This window comes from Schistocerca serialis, chromosome 4, assembly GCF_023864345.2.
Source record: "Schistocerca serialis cubense isolate TAMUIC-IGC-003099 chromosome 4, iqSchSeri2.2, whole genome shotgun sequence".
Classification (NCBI taxonomy): domain Eukaryota; kingdom Metazoa; phylum Arthropoda; class Insecta; order Orthoptera; family Acrididae; genus Schistocerca; species Schistocerca serialis.
In genome coordinates this window covers 434,795,193-434,820,785 of record NC_064641.1, presented here as the reverse complement: position 1 = coordinate 434,820,785, position 25,593 = coordinate 434,795,193, and the positions used below count along the sequence as shown (strand labels likewise).

Sequence of the window (25,593 nt, the reverse complement as noted above, 5' to 3'; positions counted from 1 at the left end):
AGCCTCTTTCAAGACATAATTATTGTGAAGCCCCTGTAAAGAAACGGGACGAAGATTGTAAGAATTGGTCTTGTAGAAAACAGAGGGCTTCACTTAGATTTATTTATGTATAATGAGATACAGATAGTAACACAAACTCAGACAGTTATCAGCTTTAAAAGTGCTGCTTTTTAGCTGTTGCTACAATACCGAGAGGTTCGAATTTTGCTTTACGTCATATTCTCCGTTGTCTTCCATGAAACTCACTGCATTTTAAAATAAAGATGTTCGTAATTCCTTAACGTAATGTACTTCATTCTGAAAGAATGTTTAGTGCAGTTATTTGATCATAGTATAGATTGGTTCAAATGGCTCTGAGCACTATGGGACTTAACATCTGAGGTCACCAGTCCCCTAGAACTTAGAACTAGTTAAACCTAAGAACATCACACACATCTATACCCGAGGCAGGATTCGAACCTGCGACCGTAGCAGTCACGAGGTTCCAGACTGTAGCGCCTAGAACCGCTCGGCTACTCCGGCCGGCCACAGTATAGAGAATGTCTTTGCAAAGCATATTCGATTCAGGCACCATTGTAGTTCTTTATTTTATATGATCTCTTCTTCTTCTACAGTATTTCGTCCTCTATAGGTTGTAAGAACGTAATTTTGACACGGACAACTCTACAGATCCCTTCATGGGAAGATCATTTCGATGTGAATTTGAAATATCTCTCAGTACGTCTATTAGATTCTTTACAAGGGGCCGTGTTATAGACACTGAAAGAGTATCCGAATCATTTTATGTAACAGATTGAAGCCTACCTTAAATTTCCAGTTAAATGCTTTATTTTTTTCAAAATCTTCTTACTCACTTATCTTTGTTTTCCCTTCAGTCCCACCGTTCTTAGATACCGTACACATTTTAGACTAACTAAAGGAACCTAGGTTTCAGTTTCTTCTGTTATTATTCTACTAAACACGAGGTCTCGGTTTCTTTCTGTCCTAAAAGCTGATCTTCCCTTTATTAATTTTCTATTTTTTTTCTTCCTTGCGTATATTTTCCTCGTAAAGTAATTGAGTTACGAATCAGGTTGTGTGATACTACTCACAAAAATGTCTGTTATTGATAGTGCAATACTTGCTATACAATTTATGGTCTACACAGTTTCAGAATCCTGATGGTTCACCTTTTCTCTAATCAATTTTTGGTATCAGATTGGCTAATTCTAGATAACACTTAGAAGTTATTGAACATTAAGTGAAAAGAGAGATTCTTACATTTCTTCCTTATTTGCTTAATTTAGCCGGAACTGCTTTCTCATTATTTAATAATGTTCTACAGACAGCGCCACTAGATGTTTACCTTGGGTTATTCAGAAACAAGGTGAATAAGTCGCGCCTGAGTACAATACCTATCATACGTTTCTCAGCGCCAGCAGTAAATTAAACTATATAACACTTCGTTTTGCAGGTCTTTTCTCACAAGTCCTCCTTCAGAGTGGGACCGTTATCACCGAACATCCTCTCACAATCGCAGAAGCCCGGAACCATTCGTTTGGACTGGGTGCCGCACTGGGCTACGAAACGGACGATTCGCAGCAGCTGATCGACTTCCTACAGTCTGTGAGCGCTGAAGACCTCTTGCAGGTAGACGACTCACTCATCATGCCACAGAAGGTACGTAGGAGCGCAGCCTCCTTGTCCTGTACCGCGGCTTCACTGCATGGCTCCCTGGTCAAGAGCACGCCCGTGGTCCCACGATCTTAGCTTATAATTTGGTGTGCAGATCACAATGTCATATGAGTTAAGAAGCATAGCTGATTATTGATTTGGTACAGTTTACGATTGTAATCTATGTTTAGAAACCGAATGTACATTTCTGTAGCTTTCATGTTTTGATACATATAGAGGTCTTTGGGGAACTATTACAAAAAATAAATTGCGAATATGAATTGCAACTCCTCGACTGAATATTTATGTAGGGTATGCAACTTAGTTCACGAGCAAAAACTTTAAACTTCACCAAAAACTAATCTGTGGCCTTTTTCTTTAAAACGAATACAAACTAAGTCATAGAAAAAGAAACACATTGTTTTCTGTTTTCAGTGTACATTTTCTGACGTCTTCATAATTCATTGTTGCATCTGAAAACTGACTACTATTTGTTACATATCAGGCAACAATATCTAGTGTGGAATAATTTTCTTAGGTAACAGCACCTATTATTCGACACCCTACAATGAAAGTGTTTCTTTGACTTCATTAACATGATCAGTCGACTAATGCATTCTTTTAATATTTTCTGCTCTATGAAACGACTATGCGAATGTGTTCCCAAGCAGCTGAGAAAGCAAAACCAAAGTGAAAATTCGTTTCTTTTTTCATTTTATTTATTTTCTCGATTTAACATGTTCTGATTAGGGGCCTTCAGGCCTCCTATGCGTCGGACCACGGTTTCACAGATACAGTACTTCTTTTTATATCACAGTTACCTAAAAATAGCTATAATTCGAATATAAACTAATAAAATGACTTGAATGTGTAGAGACGAAGTAAGCTAGTTCTGGGGAACGGAGATTTAAGAAGACTGCACCATCTAAGTATACTGGGAAATAAGGCACATCTGGCTGGAAGGAAGAATTTAAAAGTGTAACGTGTTCCGACAGAGACAATGGTAGTCATTATTCCTGTTTCAGTATATATGTCGTTAACTGTCTTTTGAAACTGGAGATGTTATTGAATTCTCTAACACATTGAGGGAGGTCATTCCAGAGTTAATTTCCTGCTGTTGACTGACAAAGTGTTTGGGTGACAGAGTGGGACAGAAAGGATTTTTGTTCTGATGTGAATGGGTGTTCCTTCCATGTTTTTCAGATAAAAATATTAAGCTCGAGGAAAGATATGACGGATACTGTACGTTGATAATAAATTAGACGAGACAGAGCGTATGACAATCTCTGCATTTCCCTGCTCGCAGCCAATGCAGCTGTGCATATGATGAAGTATGATCAAAGGGTCATACATTACAGATGTATCGAACATAGGCGTTCACGACGTGTTCCAGGTGCAGTGAGCTTTCCTGAGAAAGACCTCACACAATAACATCGCTGTTATCAATAAATGAAGGTACAAGAAGGAAGAGCATTTTATATTTTTCTAGGGCATCGAGAGATGCTGTCGCCTGTTTACGCATTGTCGTTACATGCTCAGACTAATTTAAATTTACATTTGTTATTACTCTTAGACTCTATGGTGAGAGATATTGGTACTTGTACCATTTAGGATTACAGCTTTAACCACATACCTTGAGTGCATTATCGTAGTGCACACGTGCCAGTGTTGAAATTTTCACAAGCAGTCTTCAAATTTGTTGGTTTCGCACTTAGATGCCACTAGAGATTAACAGCATACATTGGTATTTGCAGTAGGACATAACTGACGACACATCATTGACACATCAGTGAAGCAATAGCGAGCCCTCGGGGAGTCCTGATACAGCCTGTCTCCACTGTAACTTTATGGTACTGCGTTTGGCGAGAAATTTAGGCTTGGCTACTAAAGTATAGAAGTCGACAGAGTGAAAAGGCTTTGCTGAAATCTGAGAAGCATATGCAGTCACCTGTTGTCCGTCATGACGAACTTCAGATCATCTATTACATTTATTAATGCAGGTGTACTGTGATGTGTATGGAAACCTGTTTGGAATTCGTCTGGTTAGTTTTTTGTAGTTGAGAAGTTTATTAGAAGGTGTGCACTATATATTCTCACACCCTGCACAGTTGCGGAAGAATACAAACGTGTCGGTAACCAGAAGGTGCTGTGTCAGCTTTCTTTTTTTAGAGTAGTGGCTTACCTAGTCCCACTTTCCAGCCCTCATGGAGAACAGCTATGATTAAGTGGAATTCAAAATACCTGTTATAGTAGGCAGAAGTGGGTCAATAATAAGCTTCATCATTTGGAATGCGATGCCGTTGTGTCCGCTAGATGCTGATCTGAAAAGCATGATGACTTTATTTATGATGATACTGCAAATAGTATGCTTTATATATAATTTTTTGTGGCTACAGTGGTTTACCTCAATTAAGCAATAAATCATTCTCTGTTCCGTTTTCGCTTCAATTCCGATAGCAGGTAAGGTGAAACACCGGTTCAGTTCACCAGCTGGCGCAATGGAATCAACTAAATCAGCTACGGATTTAATTTTGCGTATACCAAGACCACGCAGACAATGCTTGAGTTGAGCGTTTGTCATAGCTTGACTGACTGTTCCGTTTCTGCTTGTAACACGATTTTCAGATGTAGGGCGTAGTTTTTACGCCAGACGTGCAGCGTCTCTGAGATTCATGAGCTATTTTAGTTCGTCGTTAGCCAACGCGCTGACTTCTTGCTTCATTTTCCATTCTTTGAGGAAAGGAGAAAACTCATCGATCGTAAGATTTCTCAAAATTCTGATATGTAGCTGGATTCATGAAACATTTCTCTCATTAAATTTGTGTTTACTAGAGATTTTTTCTAAAAGATAAAAATGACGGAGTAATATTGTGAACAAATATAATTAATACTTGAGGCTAAGCGAGGATTTGATACCTCACATATATCTTTTGCCACATTACATGTGTGAACTACAAATTGCGTTCCCCATTTCAGCCAATAATAGGACTCTTATGGGGACCAAACATCGAGCCAGACGTGGAGGGTGCTATCCTGTCTGAATCCTATATTCAGAGACTTATCGACGGCCGTTTCAACAAGGTACCTGTCATGGCGGGCACTGTTTCTGAAGAATCCGGTACGTATTCCGGGTCTGCTTTATCGGATAGATTCAGCTGACAACACTTCTGCTTGAATTTATAATAATTAGAAACTTAGTAGCATAAAAGTGTCAGAATAAAGTGCATTTACTACCATTCTTTGAGTTACACATAACAATCGGCACCAATCCATCTACTTCACCGAGCGAGGTGGTGCAGTGGTTATCATACTGGACTCGCATTCGAGAGGACGACGGTTTAAAGCAGCTTCCGGCCTTCCTGATTTTGGCTCTCTCGTGATTTCCCTAAATCTCTTAGGCAAATGCCGGGATGGTTCTTTTTAAAGGGCTGGTCGGTTTCCTTCCCCATCCCATCCTTCCCTAACCCGATGGGACCGATGACCTCGCTGTTCTGTTTGGTCGTCCGCCCTCCCGCCCCCCTCCCCCCCCCTCCGAAATCAAACAACCATATACTTCCCTCAGTTGTATAGAGTCAGTCTTCTCCTCTTCATCTAAAATTTCCTTTCCCGGGATTTTTTCTAACGTATCCACGAAGGAATTTTAGTATTTTTCATTACATTCCAGTTGTGATTAATGTCTGCAAAAAGCTTCATAAAACCCATCATATGTACATAGTACTCAGCCTAATGTTATTCATATCTGAAACGCAAATACACAGCTGGGACACACCTCACCGAGTATATAACGAGGCCGGTAGCTCGGCCTAATTTGCTTCTATAGAAGGAACGTAAGCAGTGATCTGTGTTTGATTCTTAGTGTCAGAACGTTGACCTGAATTTAAGTTCATTATATATTACACAAAACAATCAATTTGGTAAAAAGAACCTTCTGGGGAGGACAAGACAGATAAAACACTTATAAATAACAATAGCAACACTGAACACCTGTAACCATTCAAGTTATCATAAAAACTACAACAATTAAAAAGTCAATAATAATGAGGTGTTTTTTTCCAAAAGCTGCATAGCTGTATGAAGGTGCTTTATTCGCAACTACCGGTTTCACGTCCGTTTAGACGCATCTTCATGTTTATAATGATGAAAATTCCATACATGAGTCCCACCTTTAGGGAAATTGTCTACGTTAAGAGCGAAACCACACTAGTGGGTTGTCATAATGAAATTGTGTACAGGCAAAAGATATTTTTCAAAATGTAAAAGTATGACTGTTGAATGAGTAAGGCCGGATAACTCCTGAAGGATATATGCGGCTTTTGGAAACACATCGTCACTATTGACTTTTTGTTATAATATTTATTACATTTTAAAGAGTTATTGATTGTTGAGTGTTGTTATTGTTATTCGCGACAGTCAATTTGTCCATAATATCAAAATTTTCTGAGTAAATAACAGATTTCCACCCAATGAATCACAAATGTTCTCTACATAGATACATTTAAGATACTAAACACGTTCAGCTGGAATAGACAAACTGAAGGATAAAACGTTATATTACCGAATATCTCTATTCCAAAAGAATATTATCTTACCTGTTTTTCCGCATCACGCAACTATGTAAGGTCTATTCACAGTCATTGCGGTCAAATTACTAATAAGAACTGACAATTAATTGAGAAAGGGAGTAATTAATTTCCCGCAATATTTTTCTTGTCTTTTTCTCAGTACAATCAGGCAGAGGTAAAAAACGTTGTTAACTGGCTGTATTACAAATTTTTTACGTAATTGTTTACTTGTTTTTAGTAAATCAATGGTGTGTAATAACATACATTTGTATTTGGTAATGGATGTCGAAATTTATTTACCTTTTCATCAGTTTCATACACTGATGCCCTGTGTTGCGGTACACAATATTTCGTTATTTCGTTCTAAGTGATTGCTTGTATTTTCTCACAGGAGACGAAATTATTCGGAATACGGCAGCGATCGCCAGTATGAACGAAGACTTTCTGGCGGCAATAGGTCCCTTACTACATCTGCCTACCGTGGAACAGCAAACCGAGGCCGCCTACAAATTGAGAGACTTCTACTTCGGCAACGACACCATTTCATTAGACAATCCAGACCCTCTGGTTTACGTGAGTGACTGCTTATTGCTGAACTAGTTCTTAGTGATCTTCGTAATATTTTCAGCGCAGATAAAAGTATCCGGACACCCAACCTGAGGGAGCCATTTCGAAGCCGCTCATTTATGAACACTTGTTCTCTGTCAGACTGAATCAGATGAGAAGCCTGTGTAAGCAAAGGGAATTTCATCATTAATGTATAGAAATTCAAAGCACTGTATACAAATAAGAGCGCAAAGCAATCAACTGACCTTAAGGAGTTCAACGCTAAATCGTCCACCGAACTAAAATGTAAAACGTAAGGAACAACGTGGCAAATAATCTTAGAACGTTTTCATCTTACGTAAAACCAGAAAACAAATCAAAATCCTTTATAGATCACTGAGTGGTAGTACTAGCGTAGAAATGAAATGCATTGCTAACGTTGAAATAAATTCAGGTATCATGTTTCATTGTGGAAAAACCTAACATTGTGCCTGTCGTCAGTTGTCGCATGAACGACCACATCTACAGTGTCAGTACGGAAACGGGAATTAGTGATGATGATGTCATTATGTCGAAAATGATTACTAAGGTTGCAAATCCATGAAGAAGCCCAGGCAAGGGTTTATGCTAAAAAAAGTAGATAAGCAGTTGCTAGCATTCCTTACAAAATGAATGGACATTATTAAGCTCCAGTGTGATGGGCGTAAAGAGATTAAGAGCAAAGTTTAAAATGACCCTAAATTTTGCTCTGGAGAAGTATGTGCCAAGGAAGTGGATTAAGAACGGAACTGACCATCCGTAGTTTAATAATCAGATTCGGAAAATACTGAGGAAACATAGATTATTCCACTTTCGCTTCAAAAAAGAGTACGTAAACGTTGTCAGACTATAGCTAGCAGAAATTCGTGCGTCAGTAAGAAGAGCAATGCTCCAAGCATACAACTCCCACCGTCATAGCCCAGCGAAATATCTTGGTGACAATCCGAGAAAGTTCCGTTAATATCTAAAATCAGTATGCGGGTCGAAGGCTTCTGTCCAGTCACTCATCGGCCACTCTGGGCTGGCAATAAAACATGGTGAAAAGAAAGCTGAAGTTTGAAATTTCACGTTTAAGAAATCATTCACGCAAGAGGATCGTACAAACATACTGTCGGGGCTAACTGTCGTACAGACTCCCGTAAGGTGGACATAGAAACTGGCGTCCGTGGCGTCAAGAAACAGATGAAAGATTCGAAAACAAATAAGTCACAAGGTCCAGATGGAATCCCAATTCGGTTTTACAGAGAGTATTCCGAGGCGTTGCTCCTTACTTGACCTGTATTTATCGCGAATCCCTTGCCTAACGAAAAGTTCCAAGCGAATGGAAGAAAGTGGGAGTGACTCCTATGTAAAAGAAAGGTAAAAGAACTGACCCGCACAGTTACAGACCAGTATCCTTTACATCGGTTTGCTCCCGGTTTCTTGCATACATTCTGAGTTCGAATATGAAAATTTCCTTGAGACAGAAAAGTTTATGTCCATAAATAATCACGGATTTATAAAGCACCGCTTGTGTGAAACTAAGCAAGCCCTTTTCTCACATGACATCCTGCAAACCGTGGAGGAAGGGCAATAGACAGATTCCATGTTCCTAGATTTTCGAAAGGCGTTTGACACGGTGCCACATTGTAGATTACTGGTGGACGTCCGACAATACCGTTTAAAGTTCCCAGATATAGGACCCAGTATGTAGTCCCCGATGCCTACTATACATCAGGGGATCGTCGGTGGTGCCCCAGAGAACTATCATACTGTGCATCCTCTACATACATAAATGACCTGACGGATAGGGTGAGCAGCATTTTACGGCTGTTCACTGTTGACGCCCTGGTGTACGGGAAGGTTTCCTCGTTGAGTGACTGTAGGTGTATACAAGTCGACTTACACGAAATTTCTAGTTGGTTTGATGAGCGGCGCTTGCTCTAACTGTAGAAGAACGTCAGTTACTGCGGATGAGAAGGGAAAACAGTCCTATAAAGTGCGAATACAGACTACTGCCATTAGATATCCATGTGTAGCGTTGCAAGGTGATATGAAATGGAAGTAGCATTTCAGGTTAGCAGAAAGGAAGGCGAATGTTCGTCTTCGATTATTGTGAGTTTTGTGCGAAAGCGTAGCTCATTCAAAAAACACGGTCTCTTCTTGAGTTCTGTTAGACTGTTTGGAATCCCAATGACGTCGGACTAAAGGAAAACATCGAAGGAATTCCTAGGCATGCCGCTACATTTTTTATCAGTAGGCCCGATAAGCATTAAATATCACGAAGATGCTTCGTGGACTCAACTGGGTATCCCTGGAGGGAAGGCGATGCTCTTTCCCCATGGCACTATTGCTCATATTTAGAGAAACGACATTTGAGGCTGACTGCAGAACGATTCTAATCACTCCAACATATATTTGGGGCAAGGATCATGAAGGTAAGATGCGAGAAATTACGGCTCGTACGAAGGGCTTTAGACAGTCGTTTCTCCCCCGCTCTATTTGCGAGTGGAACAGGAGAGGAAAGAACAAGTAGTGGTACAGGGAACCTTCCGCCGCGCACCGTACGGCGGTTTCCGAAGTATATATGCAGATGTCGACAATATAATAGACATTAAAGTAAGTGATGGCGGAAAATAAAATCAAACAGAGTAACTTAACTGACGGAAGGGAAGCTTCTACGTCTTCACATTGGTGCTGTTATTTTATACGTAACATGCCAGTTTGAGTGTTTTACTTCTGATGAAGGCACTCATAGTAGTGAGAAAACCAGGTCAAAAGACTTACGTCTTGCGACCGAGGTCTGTTATTGGTTTAATTTTACTTTTTAAACAGTCGCTGACCACGCAGCCATGTTTAAAACTTTAAAATACGAAACTAACTTTCGCTTGACGTGTCACTGTCAATGTTATTGTTACCCTACACTCCGCCCCCTTGTGCATCTTTTCACAACTTCATTCAGCCTCGCTCATTTTTGGATGACAATTTGATACCACATAGAACAGCGCAGGAGGACGATCTCTTGGAACGAGAGGACATTCGGCGAATGGACAGATTTGCCAGTTCCTCTGACTTAAATCCCATCGAGCTCTCGTCGTATGCGTTGGGGAGACGTATTGAATAAACGTACACATCACCAAGGGTCCTCTATGTTGTCAGCTACGCTGGTGGAGGAATCGAATGCCCCGTCACAAAAATTCCCTACCAACCTTGGGTGCACACTGAAGAGCATACAATGCTTGACGTTTCTGCTTTTTAGGCCACCTACTGAACCGCCACTTGCTAAAGGCAAAATTAAAATAACCCAACAAGTATTACAAAGGCGACAATGAACTCTGAAGTTGCATTGTCTCCTGCTTTTAACACATAAAAGGTTCTTGTCAAATAAAATAGATTGTTTTTGTCAGAAATTATTTTTACGAAGTTTCTTTTTTAGACCCATCATATTTTTGAGCTGCAACAACTCAGGACGAGGGTGGTTTCTGCCACATCTAATTAGAACTAAATGTGAGTCTTGGATATGACTAAAAGATTGTGCTGAAGTAGTGAAAACGAAAAAAGACGTCAAAGATTGTTCTTATTAAGAAGTCTTTAATTAAGGGACGACAGACAGAATCTACTTAAATTACAGCATCCTTCACTGTATTGCTAGACGGGCAGGTGTAGCGGTGTTCCGCGGAACGCCACTTCTGCCACCTCAAGCGCTGTTCACTCGTGAAGTACGAGACCCACCAGTTGATTACCTTCCCGGCGCGTGCAATTTTGTCAATGGTATCTACACAAAATTGTAGACATCCATGACTTCCAACTGTATGGTTTGTTCACTGATGCGGCTGCCGTCACAATGGAAGGAGTATTTAACAACCATAATAGCTATGTGTGGGGGTTGTTATTACTGCACTGGTGTGTTCTACCATCAACAAAGATTTACTGTAAGTGAGTAGGCTGGCGTCGTTCATGACTGACCGGACTCTACCTTCTGGCTACCACACTTGGTGGACGAAATTACCGAACTTCCTCTATAAAAATAGTGCAGGAAATGTTGGAGAACGTTCCGGTCGGAAAACGATTTTTGATTCAGCATGATGGGAGAGCCCACCGCACGTTGCCATTGATATTAGAGAACATTTAGATAATGTTTCACCCCAATTATTGGACTTGGAGTGACAAGCCAGTGACGAGACCACCGCGTTTTCGTGACCTCATTCTGGCAGATTTCTTTTTGTTGAAGGAGATGAAGAGATGAAGCTTTTGCCGAACACGACTCCAACAGACATACCAGGACAGCCAGTGGACCATATAGTCGAAGCCTTACCTATTATTCGTGAAAGTCCTTGTTGCTTCGACTGTATTAGATAACCATTAGCACGCAGATGCCAGCTGTGTATTAATGTAAACAGCGGCATTTTCAGCAACTTCTTTAACACAAAGTACATCACAGGCTGTCTGAACAACGTCTCTCTGAACATCACTACCGTTAAAAATTTCATGGACCCCAAGAGGGTAAACGGAGCAACTGTTTTGTCTCATAAAAGGTGTTTATTTTTATGTCCTGTAAACCCTATAAAACTTCTTGTAGGTAGATTTTTATACGATATACGTAAGTGACAGTGGCTGTGGTGGTCTACCGTGCAGAGCACCCGACTCCGGTCCTATTGGTCTCAGATCGAGCCCCAGAGAGGTGCGGCGAATTTTCCTCGTTCCAGTACCTCCAGCACGGGGCAGGTCGACTCATCCTGCTGTCAGATGTGTACCAGAGATCTTCCTCGGAGGTTAAAGTCGGCCGGAGTGCTGCTCTCGCCACCCTCCCCCTCCTAGAGCCGCAGTGAAGAAAGACTGTACTATGCGTGTACAATCAGGCAAATAGATCACGTGTTTGTGCCATTCGTTAAACATTATCTCACCCTATACATATATTATGTATTCAATATTTCATCTATAGACATGTCATAAGGAAATGATTTCAATTCGTTTTTCAAAATTCATTGTTCAAGAACAATCGGAGAAATCGGAGATAGTTACCAGACTTCAGTGTCAGCCGCTACAAGAAAGACGCTGTGCGTCATGGTGAGGTTTACTGGTAAATTACGAGGCAGTACTGTCCAATAGAAGTCCGGTAACTTTCAAATGTTCCCACATACATCACTTGAAATGATCCAGGTGGAAAAATTTGAGACTGTCAACCTAGTCCAGAAACTGACCTCGCGAAAGGAAGAATTTATAGCACCACCTGAAATAGCCTCAGCCATACACGTAAATGCGACTTCAGAAGTATGACTATAGGTAAGAGTTAATTACGACGGGATAAGTCTTTAGTACTTCACAACTTTGTGAAAGCACCGCACCTCGTAGGAGTAGGGAGTTAACTGAGAAGTATCGCCGAAATGGAAAGTTCACCATGTGAGTGAACTATCACACGTAAGTGGGAACTCATTTGTCATAGTTGTGCTGCATCTTAAGTCCTCGATAAATGACAGAATAATGTGTCAACATGTGGTAGCTGTCAATTTCTTTGATTGTGAATCTGTTGATAAGCTATTGACCAAATTACATAGAGAGATGTAAGAAATGCTATCTTTAGTATGTAGAGCTACTGAATAACGTGTTCGTGTGTGGACCTATTGACTACCTTGGAAAGTATACTTACCTGAACGTGTTGTGGCGATAGTTATTCAGTCAAGGTGGCATTAGGGCCTACAGCAAACACCTTGGTTTGTTCGTGGATGTTCCTTTTAAACAATGATAAAGTAATGAAGACACTTTTCTCTCATTTCTATGTCAAAATAAGAAAGATTAACTGACTTTCATCGCAGACTCTGTTACGTCCCTGGAGAGTCAGATAAGTCCACTATAAAATTGTTGTGCAATGATTCACGGAAGTTCGGTAAGATAATAACAAACTCTGTATTCAATGTATTGAAAGGCAGCATAAAACTTTCTTGCCAAACTAATTACTGCAACAGTACGAAAGGAGGTCATACACCTGTTGTATATTAGTCATTTCTCTGGGTTGTCTGAGAGGGAACAGTAACAGGTGTCTGGAGACATCAGTTTACGTAGTGTACTTGCTGCAGACGACGTTCTGGGTTTAGGAAGTAGTCTCCTAAGAGGCTGATAAACAGTATCTTATAAATATATAATAATCTTCTGCAAAATCCATCACAAAATGTTTGCGAAATCTAACTCCACGGAAAGAAAAATTATCTACAACCCCATTTCGTATATATGAAACATTGTCGTTAGAGGTAAGCGTGTAATTACTAAGATTATTGTAATATAAACATTTTCACACTATTCTTAAATCAGAATGTCTGGAAACGTTATCCAATCCCCTGAAGAGTGGAAGACTAGCTCTAGAATTAATGTACGTCATATTTTAGCTTGTTCCTGAATTTAGTGTCGTTCAAACTGTCCGAAACTAGTCAAAGGCTGGCTATTAGCTCGAAGAAAGTCGACCACCACCAGCAAATCTTCCTTCGAAAAATGGTAGAAGCTTCGTACGTAAATAAATCTGTACACTTCTGACGACGCACTGATAGGACGTTACGGTTCAGTTGCTAATTTCCTCTGTGCTGATACTTCAAGAATGTATTTATTTAACTACGTCGACAGAATCCTTGCTAAATAGGCGATGTTGGAAGCGATCCAGACCTGGAACACCATCAAAGGAATTCTCTCCAGACATCATGTTTTCTTTGTGCATATTTCACTGTCTACTAACAAGAAGTTATATAACAACAAATAACTACCTCATGAAATATGACTTCCCACATCAAGAGCCTTAAGAGCATGACTGTGAATTACGTGTGACACATTCCAGTCTCGATCCTGTCGAAACATGCAACACCGCATATGGTTGCTGACTTCGTCATTACGTTCAGGTGTGAAATAAAACTACGCACAAGGTCTGTGACATGAGGTAAACTTGACGAGATCTATGCCACTGGTGAATAGGTCGCTAAAACAACTGGTCGCTTTACTGTTAAAAAATTTTTTGTTATTGACGCGTTTCGACATAGCCCATCATCAAAGCACCAAAAATAAAAGTCTTCATATAAAGTATGGAGTCACACGTGTCAGCAGTCAACGTCAGTAGTCAACTTACTACGGTACATTGTATGAACACTTCTTGTTTTGAAGTTCTGATGACGGGTTCTGCCCGAAACGCGTCGATTAGTGGGAAACTTTGAGAAGCAAGTGGCCAGTTATTTTAGCGAATTATTCAGTAGTGACATAAATCTTCTCATGTTCACTGTTACGAGTGTGTACGACTTATACTTTCATTTTTGAAATAGCATCATCAACGACAAACGTCGGCTGTCCAGGATGGTTATAATTAAACTTTTACTACTTTTGCTGTCCCCTACTAAAAAATACAGTGACCACAGGACAACTAAACTCTGTAGAAACATTTGTAAGGACCTGCAGAAGAGAAATAACGAATAAACGATTGAATGAAGCACATACTGATTTCCATAAGAGACGGTAACATTTATTAATTGCGTGCCGTGTTTACGTTCCAGGTTGCAGACGTTGCTCAAAGTTACGACCATCTGCATCCACGACAGCCTGCACCCGCACTGGAGATACCGCTTCACAATCGCTCGCAACGCTTTTCGAACAATGGACCATGGAATGTTCAGCAGTCATGACACAGCTCGCGCATTGCTTGAAGATCGCACATTGCGTCCACCATTCACAGCTACGGCAGCAGTAACTTCTTCAGCAGTTTGTGGCACAATTGACTGTCAGTCTGTCCCAGGACCAACTCCCAAATCGCCACCTAATTCCAAATTCGGAATCATTTTCTTCAACTGCCGTGCGGGAGGAGGACCTTTCCGTATTCCTTTAATGCTTCGATACTCGCGAAGAGCGGTGGCACTATTGCTGTTGTTTTGACAAAATAGCTTTACCAGTAAAGCCTTGCTCATCTTGCTCAGACCCCTGTCGACTGTCTGTAACTGTTCTGTACACTGATGTTTGTGTTTCAACGTGCGTTGCCGTAACATTACCGGCACCTAACGGCAAGTCATGACACTAACACTACGAATAACGCAAAGCACGCAGCGCACAATCTGAACATCATTCCTATAAAGTTGGGTACCCATACGGTAAATAGTTTTCCCTTTCCACTGACTCAAGTAGCGAAAGTAGTATTAAACAACCCTGTACTACATATTGTAATTCATCAGTCACATTTCTCAGATGAAGCATTGTTAACAGAATTCCCACGACCGTTGCTGAAGAACTGATACGCACGGATATGGTATCTTTAATGAATATTATGACGTTTCCTATTAATATTCGATCATTCATTATTGTCTTTATATGGGTTTTTTCTTGTTAATCAACGTTTCCTCATCTCCTCATAATCAATGTTTCCTCATCTCCTATTAATTTTCGATCATTCATTATTGTCTTTATATAGCTTTTTTGAGGTTAATTAATGGTTCATATCCACGCTAATCTCCTTTACCCAGTCAAACCTTTGCTTGTAATAGCAAAGGTTTCTATTAAGTATCTTCGTTGTTTCCGATAGCTTATAATAACTTACACAAATTGTCAAGCTATGTTTTGACTTCTTCTTTAAACACCACATACCACTAAATTTCAATTTCTTACTCTGTTACTCTGTTTCGTGCCTACAGAACATTACAATAAGAATACAAAGTTACAAGAAAGGCAATATTTGATTTTAATAAACATATTTCATTGCTTGTTGCATCAGTTTAATCTTGTTTTGTAAGATTTTGTGAATCGGTGTTTCTGTTTTGATGTTAATATAAAGTAGTCTCTTACTTTCACAGTTCTTCGACGACCTCAAATGGTTCGACCCTAATGACGGCTTCATTAGAACCGTTGCCGAGCTCTCCAACCAAACCGTCTATTTCTATGTATTCGACTACAGAGGAGATATCATTCACACAAATCAGTGGGGTAAGTACAATAATCACAATATTACCTATAACTGTCACTGATGTTGATAACGTCAGTGTTGCTCCTCTTCTTGCTTTACAGATCTTACCAAATAACTAAAGACAATTTTACCCAGTCCTCTGATATTCCACTCCCGGAAGTCTACTATTAGCGTTGCTGTTCATGTATCGATTGCAATAATCTTGTTCACCTCTTTTAATGCTATGTGCTTCCTAGCGTACACTAAAAACAGGACAGTTTCCCTGTTCATTCAATCGTTTCAAACATTTCCTTTCCTCACTAGTTATTTTATTAGATTACACAAGCTGACGAGCCACTTTCTTAATCGCCCATTTCACAACAGTTCTTTTGCCACACTGGACTCGCATTTGAAAGGATGGCAGTTCAGATCCCCATCCGGTCATACAGATTTATGTTTCCCACAGTTCCTCTAAATCACTTCCAGCATAGTTCCTATGAAAAGAGCATGACCCCCCTCCCTCCCTCCCCTCCCCCCGTAATTTTCTCAAATTACAACTTCGTTAAATAGAAGTATAATAAATACACTTAAGACAGAAAAATGACCGCATCATGAAGGAATTAACCGAATGGATGAAAGTCGGTAAGTACGGCGGACATGTATAGACAAACGAGACCAGCAGAGAACGAGTACTTCATTTGTCGGTCACTCCGGCTGCTTCTGCCGTACTGCTTCTGTCGAATGTGTGGATGCTGCCGATGCTACCTCTGATGAACGAAGTCGCCACCAGTGGTCCGCGCAGCCGGTGCCGCCGTCTGTCTGCGCTGCAGACTCGAAATCAGCGCTCCTCTGGGTAGCCTTCTTCTTCCTAGTAGAAGTTCCGCGCCTAACTTCCCACACCTACCTTTTGCTACTGGTTCTCAAGCACATGGCTGACGAAGAAACATATGCTTGGAGCCCCCATGAAAACTGCCTATCATGTAATAAATCTGAGACCGACTATGGTAACAGTTTGGAATTACAGTTGTAACTCGAACAGGATTAGATTCATATGCTCGACGAGAAAACCCCAACTGCCGCGGTTGCTAACAGTTGCTGCTAATGTAATTGCTCTTCCAAACAGCATCGAATTTGAGCAAAACCAGTTGCATCCTAACCTGTGGTTACTCGTGCTTTAGGTACGTGGGCTATGCACGACTCCTTTAATAAAATACATAGGAATACAAAATAAAAGTTAAACGAATTATTTAATAACAAGGGTTCCATTGTAACTGATACAGACGACATAGAATTAGGCTCAATAATGTTTATTCAAGAAACGACATCTCATATAAACGGGAAGTGGTCCTACGATATTCAATTAAAATACAGATAGAAAATATCCTTAGCAAATGCAGTAAAATTACATTAAGAGCGTTACTAGAATGATAGCAGAAGCCGAAAAATTAATATTCATCAAAGACTCATGAAAAATAAATCCATTTCATGATCACAATACACTAAACATTCATTAGCACAAAACTGTTCAGAGTTTAACATGATGATTCAAAAACTGAAACACTCGATACCATGAACAGTAACTCATACTCCGCCTATCTTAGTTTCATAGCACAAACGGGAAAGTTACAGTCCTACATAGGAGCATGTTCAAACCTCTCTTCAGAACTTAAAGTATGTTAGTGGCTGTTCATCACTCGTAATCAATTGCCAAACGAAAGAATACCACTTGTTATCAAAGGCAGGTCTGTCCCCACGAATCACATTTGTAAAAAGTGTCCAGTATCTCTCCCTTGAGGTCCTCATTCGAAAAGCCCCAGGTTTCACTTGACTCCCATAGTTTTCCCTACTGTCTGTATTTCCATTGGGTGAAACTGTTTCCCGCCAAAAATACATGTTCCTATGTTCTGCAGACATGATTTAATTCAAGTTGAACATTGGACTAAACCAGTATATTACAACAATATTTAAATAAAGAAATGTTATAAACATTTCGGTATACTCATATCATTTACAACGAATATAAATAAAGGTTTATCCATATTGGTTCAAATGGCTCTGAGCACTATGGGACTTAACTTCTGAGGTCATCAGTCCCCTAGAATTTAGAACTACTTAAATCTAACTAACCTAAGGACATCACACACATCCATGCCCGAGGCAGTTATCCATATTGAAGAAGTCAGTATTCTTGCACAAGTGTACTCATGACAATGATGAAAAATTATCTTTAAATATTGCTTAAACAACTGTATATACAGGCTTGTCAGAAACATCTTTTAAGACTCTTTTACAACGATGATGTCATGTGAGACACGCAGCTGACCACTTGTTAAATTACCATGGTTTTATATTATCAACTGCAATAGACATTTAAATGAAGCTACGGATAAAACAGTAAACTGTTCATTAAATGAATACACAAGTAAAACAAAATTTGAGGTATTTATGCTCTATTCATTTACTGTATGATTATGGAGACTGTGATGTTCTGCGGAAAATTTGCGTAATGAAAAGATATAAAAACATAATAAGTCAGGAAATAAAGTATATACAAATACATAGCTCTCATAGATGATAGCTAAGTGCAGTGCTATCATCTGAGATATCATATATCGAAATTGCATGAAATATTTAAAAGTTGATAATTCAAAGGTTCATTGTGAAAATATTTATTCACCGTGAAATATTAAATCTGTAGTTTTAGACACGTTGAAAATATTGTCGTGTCACTAGATACACCTCATTTTTCTGAGATCGCAGATGTATTCAGGTTTGCTTTAGTACTTGACCGTGAAATATTATATGCTCTCAGAGAGCTGTAAGAAACCATAATTCAGCTTGTCTGACACTCCACCATTTCTAGGCGCATAATCTCTCCTCTTAAGCAATCGTCCCTCGTCAAAATCCCCCATGCAGCCATGCCCCATTTCAACAGGACAACTCTCGTCCTCCTACTGCTGCCACTTCCCGAACATGCCTTGCAGCTGTTGGTACTCTGATGTAACCAGCCTCATTTTCCAATCTCTCCCCTATCGCATATGTGTGGGACGCTATAGAGAATGTCATCAGGACTCCAACTCCACCCAGAAATTTGTAGGATCCATGCCCTCAGGTGTAAGCAGAATGCGATTGAGTATCCCAGTACTGTATCCGAGATTTGTACAACTACATGCTGCACGTCTTGATTCTTGTATTCGCAACCTTATGGGCTCAACACTTTACCAGCACATACGTTTGTGTCCATGTAACACGATACGTACTGGTCCTTCCAAGTTTAAAGTGTAATCATTTCTTAAATGTGCCAGCAATGATCGCAATCCGCCTTGTCCTTCTGCGAGCAGCTCTATTTACGATGATGAGTGCATTTACGTTTCGTAATATATGGTCACAACCGTCACACCACCATCCTAGTAGGGATGGAACCAAAGTGTCAATCTATTTAAGACATCTTTCAATGGGAAAGCATGTGCCTTGATATAATTAGATGATAATAATCTAAAAATGGGTCAAAATGATGTGGGAAGAGAGCACATATTCTGCCAGGACATACTGCTAGAGTTTTTACGTTTTTCTAGCAGAGAAGACGAAAATGTGGAAGCCTAGTGTGTGTGTGTGTGTGTGTGTGTGTGTGTGTGCGTGTGTGTGTGTGTGTGTGTGTGTGTATGTGTGTGTGTACATTTCACTGGACGTCTGGGCAAAAGAACAAAGTCATGACTTTCTTGATATGTGCAGTATATTAGTTTGGATGTGAACAAAACCAAATACTTTCTATCTGTCATTTTTATTTTTTCCAGGAGTTTCACATGCGGGAGAGTTACCATTGCTTTTCTACGGAAAAAATCAAGAGTATAACTTCGATCCTGAATCAGAAGAAGACAAAGTGCGCAGAAATATGCTGCGGCTCTGGACGAATTTCGCAAAATATGGGTACGTTTTTTTTCTGCTTGAAGCTTGGATCACTGAAGATGCTCGTTTTCGGGAAGAGATTGCACATTTACTGAATTTCAGTCACTGCATACTGCCAGAGTACGAGAAGGCGGCTGCAGCTGAAACTAAGAGCATTAACAAATTTTTTAGAAACCAGGTGATTCGAGAGTATCCGAGAATTCTAATGTTAAATAACAGCTTCAGACTTTACTGGGAATAGAGAACATTTTATCCTACATAATACATTGCACTGCTGCAGACTCGACTACACTCCGACTACATTCTGTCACTACGTTAAAATACCTCAAGGCAAAATGATAGATACTCATTTTATACAAGAATAGAGGACCCAGACAAACATATCAGTAGGAATATCAATCAACATAAAGTAATATGGGCGGAATGTACTGCTGTACCGGTATGACGGGAGTTAGATCCACTGACTGAACATGGCAGCCAGTGTCACATACCAAAAAGCAAAGAAGACATAGAATACATAGCGATTTGATTCATAATCTCTATACCCCAGTACATAACTGTTACATTTATCTCTCTTTCTGTTGCCTGAATATACTATCTCCTCTTTAGTTTACACTCAAGTTACGTGAAAGATAATGAATGTGAGTCTTGTGATGTGCATAGTAACATCGATTTAACTACAGATTTGATTCGATAGTGTAAAATACGTACTAGGCAGTGTGAACGCATTTATTTTTTATTCATTGAGTGTCAGTGGTAGACCGTGACTCGTACCAAAACGATGCATTTACTTGGACTGGTACGTCGCTACCCGACTTACTCTGCCAGTTGCTTTTGTGCTGGCTGGTAATGAATCTAAATTGCCCCTCAGTCATGCCAAAACTGTTGCCTGATTTCAACGTATTAATGGTGCGACGACTCTGGTACACCTAAAACTGGCGTAGTTCCACTACCAGCGAATTATGGTGCACTTTGATCTTGAGCTCGGTCATTGATCTTCAAAGTCATTATGTAATCGTCCTTACAAAGGTCTTGCATGATATCAGGGATGATATTGAACTTTAACACCATCATCCTGACAGTGACACACCTCTTAAACCTATCCCCTTTTATCCCCAGCCAGTCATTGCACAGTCTTAAAATGAAACAACCAACTAAAAACTGAAGATGGTTGAAACTGTTAAATTATGTTAATGGGCAATTAGAAACCCTCTCCATCTTCCCTTCTGCCCCCCTAAGTTCAGCCACTCATAGTGCTGTATTAAAATGAAGAAAAAAAAACAAGTTTGGGCAAGGAGCCCAATTTTGCTAGCGGTAAATTTAATATCCCTCCTCTTTCCAACCAATCATAGCATAGTATTAAAATGATGTTTAAAATGGAGTCAAATTACATTATTTCTGGCCTACACATGAAATCACATACATAACTTAACCTCTCTCCCACCTGTTATTTCCGGTCAATCGTGGCAAAGTGTTTATACCCCAAAATGTATTATAGCCCCTTCCTCTCCTCTTTCCAACTAATCAGAGCGTAGTATTAGAAAATATGAAAATTGTGGTAGTGGGAAACTGCAAACCGTCTCTCTCTTACGTGCATTACACCCCCGTCTCCTCCTGCCTTTCTTCTACCTGTCAGAGTGTACTGTTTAAATGATAACGTAAAAACGGCGTCAGATTACGATATTTACAACGTATACTTCACCTCCCCGTCTCTCATCTCCAACCAACCAGAGCACAGAATTAAAATTATGTGCCATAAAAGCTCTGAAAGAATTACGTACCCTCAGCAAAAAAGTCGAGGATAAGCATTATTTCAGTGAAATATAATATTTCCGAAACGTATATACATGCGTCTGGTATAATATTATTGTTATGATGCATAAAAATGTTTAGTTACAACATTTTCTTTGAAAGTCAAAGACGATTCTGGACATAATCATACATCGCCGTGATATTAAGAGAATTAAGTTCAAAAATATGCACGCACACACACACACACACACACACACACACACACACACACATACACACACACACACTCACACACACACCTCTCTATTATACACGTCAAATTCTGTAATCGTTACATACATGTGATCTCTCTCTCTGTTTCATACCCCAAATTCTATACTGCTTACAAATAAGAGATTTCTCTCATGCAAAGTGATCGTTCTCTCTCTCTGTCCTTATACCCCGCCCCCCCCCTCTCTTTCACACATACACACACACACACACACACACACACACACATACACATAAACACAGTGGTAAAAAGTGAATGGTAAATATTGAATAATAACACTAACTTTTGTCGATAAATGCTAATTGTAAACACTATTTACTAAATGGTAAATGATTAACAGAAAATGCTTAACGCTAAAAAGTGTTAAACACACAATGGTATATGGTATTTCCTAAATAGCATACCCTAAACTGTGAATGGTACACGCTTTCGTAACATGCCAAAATAATTACAGACCTCAATGAATATTTAACTTGCATAAAAGTGATTTAAAATGACTTCTGTGAAAGTCGGATATGATTGTTATAACAAATACAAAACCACTATCTAAATCACAACTTTTTATTGGCAACTACCAGTTTCAGTATGCTTTGCATATCATCTTCACATCTGATGCTGGAAAGTGCAGTTTGTCAACAGTTGTGTAAAACACAACAATTCACTGTGTTTTACACAAATGTTGAGGAAACTGTACTTTGTGGTACCACACCCAGAGATGATCTGCAATGTAAATTGAACCAGGTAGACAGTAATAAAAAGTTGAGATCCACACGGTGATAGTTCATTTATTATAACAAAGGTACCTTGATTCCTAAGACATGGTGTAAGTTATAAAAGTGATTACGTACATAAACATGGTGTTGTTGTTGTGGTCTTCAGTCCTGAGACTGGTTTGATGCAGCTCTCCATGCTACTCTATCCTGTGCAAGCTTTTTCATCTCCCAGTACCTACTGCAACCTACATCCTTCTGAATCTGCTTAGTGTATTCATCTCTTGGTCTCCCTCTACGATTTTTACCCTCCACGCTGCCCTCCAATACTAAATTGGTGATCCCTTGATGCCTCAGAACATGTCCTACCAACCGATCCCTTCTTCTGGTCAAGTTGTGCCACAAACTTCTCTTCTCCCCAATCCTATTCAATACTTCCTCATTAGTTATGTGATCTACCCATCTAATCTTCAACATTCTTCTGTAGCACCACATTTCGAAAGCTTCTATTCTCTTCTTGTCCAAACTATTTATCGTCCATGTTTCACTTCCATACATGGCTACACTCCATACGAATACTTTCAGAAATGACTTCCTGACACTTAAATCAATACTGGATGTTAACACATTTCTCTTCTTCAGAAACGCTTTCCTTGCCATTGCCAGCCTACATTTTATATCCTCTCTACTTCGACCATCATCAGTTATTTTGCTCCCCAAATAGCAAAACTCCTTTACTACTTTAAGTGCCTCATTTCCTAATCTAATTCCCTCAGCATCACCCGACTTAATTAGACTACATTCCATTATCCTTGTTTTGCTTTTGTTGATGTTCATCTTATATCCTCCTTTCAAGACACTGTCCATTCCATTCAACTGCTCTTCCAAGTCCTTTGCTGTCTCTGACAGAATTACAATGTCATCGGCTAACCTCAAAGTTTTTATTTCTTCGCCATGAATTTTAATACCTACTCCGAATTTTTCTTTTGTTTCCTTTACTGCTTGCTCAATATACAGATTGAACAACATCGGGGAGAGGCTACAACCCTGTCTTACTCCCTTCCCAACCACTGCTTCCCTTTCATGTCCCTCGACTCTTATAACTGCCATCTGGTTTCTGTACAAATTGTAAATAGCCTTTCGCTCCCTGTATTTTACCCCTGCCACCTTTAGAATTTGAAAGAGAGTATTCCAGTCAACATTGTCAAAAGCTTTCTCTAAGTCTACAAATGCTAGAAACGTAGGTTTGCCTTTCCTTAATCTTTCTTCTAAGATAAGTCGTAAGGTCAGTATTGCCTCACGTGTTCCAGTGTTTCTACGGAATCCAAACTGATCTTCCCCGAGGTTGGCTTCTACTAGTTTTTCCATTCGTCTGTAAAGAATTCGTGTTAGTATTTTGCAGCTGTGACTTATTAAGCTGATAGTTCGGTAATTTTCACATCTGTCAACACCTGCTTTCTTTGGGATTGGAATTATTATATTCTTCTTGAAGTCTGAGGGTATTTCGCCTCTTTCATACATCTTGCTCACCAGATGGTAGAGTTTTGTCAGGACTGGCTCTCCCAAGGCCGTCAGTAGTTCCAATGGAATATTGTCTACTCCGGGGGCCTTGTTTCGACTCAGGTCTTTCAGTGCTCTGTCAAACTCTTCACGCAGTATCATATCTCCCATTTCATCTTCATCTACATCCTCTTCCATTTCCATAATATTGTCCTCAAGTACATCGCCCTTGTATAGACCCTCTATATACTCCTTCCACCTTTCTGCTTTCCCTTCTTTGCTTAGAACTGGGTTTCAATCTGAGCTCTTGATATTCATACAAGTGGTTCTCTTATCTCCAAAGGTCTCTTTAATTTTCCTGTAGGCGGTATCTATCTTACCCCCAGTGAGATAGGCCTCTACATCCTTACATTTGTCCTCTAGCCATCCCTGCTTAGCCATTTTGCACTTCCTGTCGATCTCATTTTTGAGACGTTTGTATTCCTTTTTGCCTGTTTCACTTACTGCATTTTTATATTTTCTCCTTTCATCAATTAAATTCAATTGGCATACCCCTCACATAATATTAAAAGATTTCAAATTCAGTCATGAACATACCAAATATCTCCGTATTTTATTCTTTCGTTCCCGTCTTCCTGCTTTTATACCTCAATCTTCGTGCTTTCCAGCAGGAAAATCTGTTTAGAAGTCAGCAGGCAGAATGGTTTTTCTTATGTGTACAATGCCCATTTTACGGAAGAAGGATCTCTCCACGAGATGTTCCCGGAAACACGCTGTCTCTTTACACATGTGCATATTGGAGAAGAAGCGATTAAGCAGACTCGTCCTCCATCTTCACTTCCATACTTTGCGTTAACATTTAATTTCTAATAAAAAAATTTTTTAATGTGCGTGAACAGTATTTAAAGCGATGGTGCACTTGCGTTAGGCGCAACGTTAACATAAAGCCTCTCAGTAGCGTCCGTGACCTTGTGACGGATATGTAGCAAGCAGCACCATCTCTTGCACATCGTCACATGCGCTAGCTCACCTGACTCGCAGAGTTCACTGTACAGCTGAAACTGACTTTGTTATTTGACAAATATTTTCGATTGTTTTGCGGGAGCCGATAATCCAATGCACACTGCTCAGTCCATATAAAAAATTGCGTGCACTACTTCCGAATGATCGTTTTTTACTGATTTTCCTCAACAGATGGAATGTCACCTGTCACTCAATTAATTTCGTGAGACATCCTAAACATTTCGGCAATAATCGAATCTCCTCCCGTCAATGTATACTGCTGTCTGTCGCGTTAGATTTGTTCTTCTTACAGCAAACATTCCTAGCAAATATCGTAACACTTTAAAAATTAGTGCGAGAGATGTGCCTACCCTTTGCCTCTAGGGTGGTTTGAATTCTGCTGGGAGGACTTTCAAAGGGAGATCTGAATCTCTGTGGAAAATGACAGCCCATTCGTCCACGACAGCCGAAACCAGAGGTCCAGTCTGGAGCGAATTCCACGTTCTAACCAATCCTAACGGTGGTCCGTTAGGTTGAGAGCAAAGCGCTGAATAGGCCAGTCTATTTCAGGAATGTTGTGGTCCATAAACCATTCTCTCACCATTTGTGGTAGGGTACATTATCATTTTTCTACTCACGTAGTTCGAGCGAAATTGGTGAGACGCGTTGCACACCCTTCTATTGTTCTGTTTACATTTGGAGGAGATCTACATAACTCTTTAAATATCATTTTCTTCTCCAAAAGTCTACAGAAGAAGAGAATCTTTAGCAGATCAT

At 39.9% G+C, this 25,593-nt stretch overlaps 1 protein-coding gene across 1 annotated transcript in view; it reads left to right on the top strand.

Moving 5' to 3' along the window:
• The window catches only part of LOC126474523 (cholinesterase-like), an 88,374-nt gene that overhangs the window by 60,474 nt on the left and 2,307 nt on the right, over positions 1-25,593 (top strand). Inside the window, exons 5-9 of the mRNA XM_050101994.1 lie at positions 1,454-1,659; positions 4,630-4,771; positions 6,607-6,788; positions 15,587-15,716; positions 19,470-19,602. Of these exons, the coding sequence (XP_049957951.1) occupies positions 1,454-1,659; positions 4,630-4,771; positions 6,607-6,788; positions 15,587-15,716; positions 19,470-19,602 (793 nt within the window). The remainder of the gene's footprint in view (positions 1-1,453; positions 1,660-4,629; positions 4,772-6,606; positions 6,789-15,586; positions 15,717-19,469; positions 19,603-25,593) is intronic.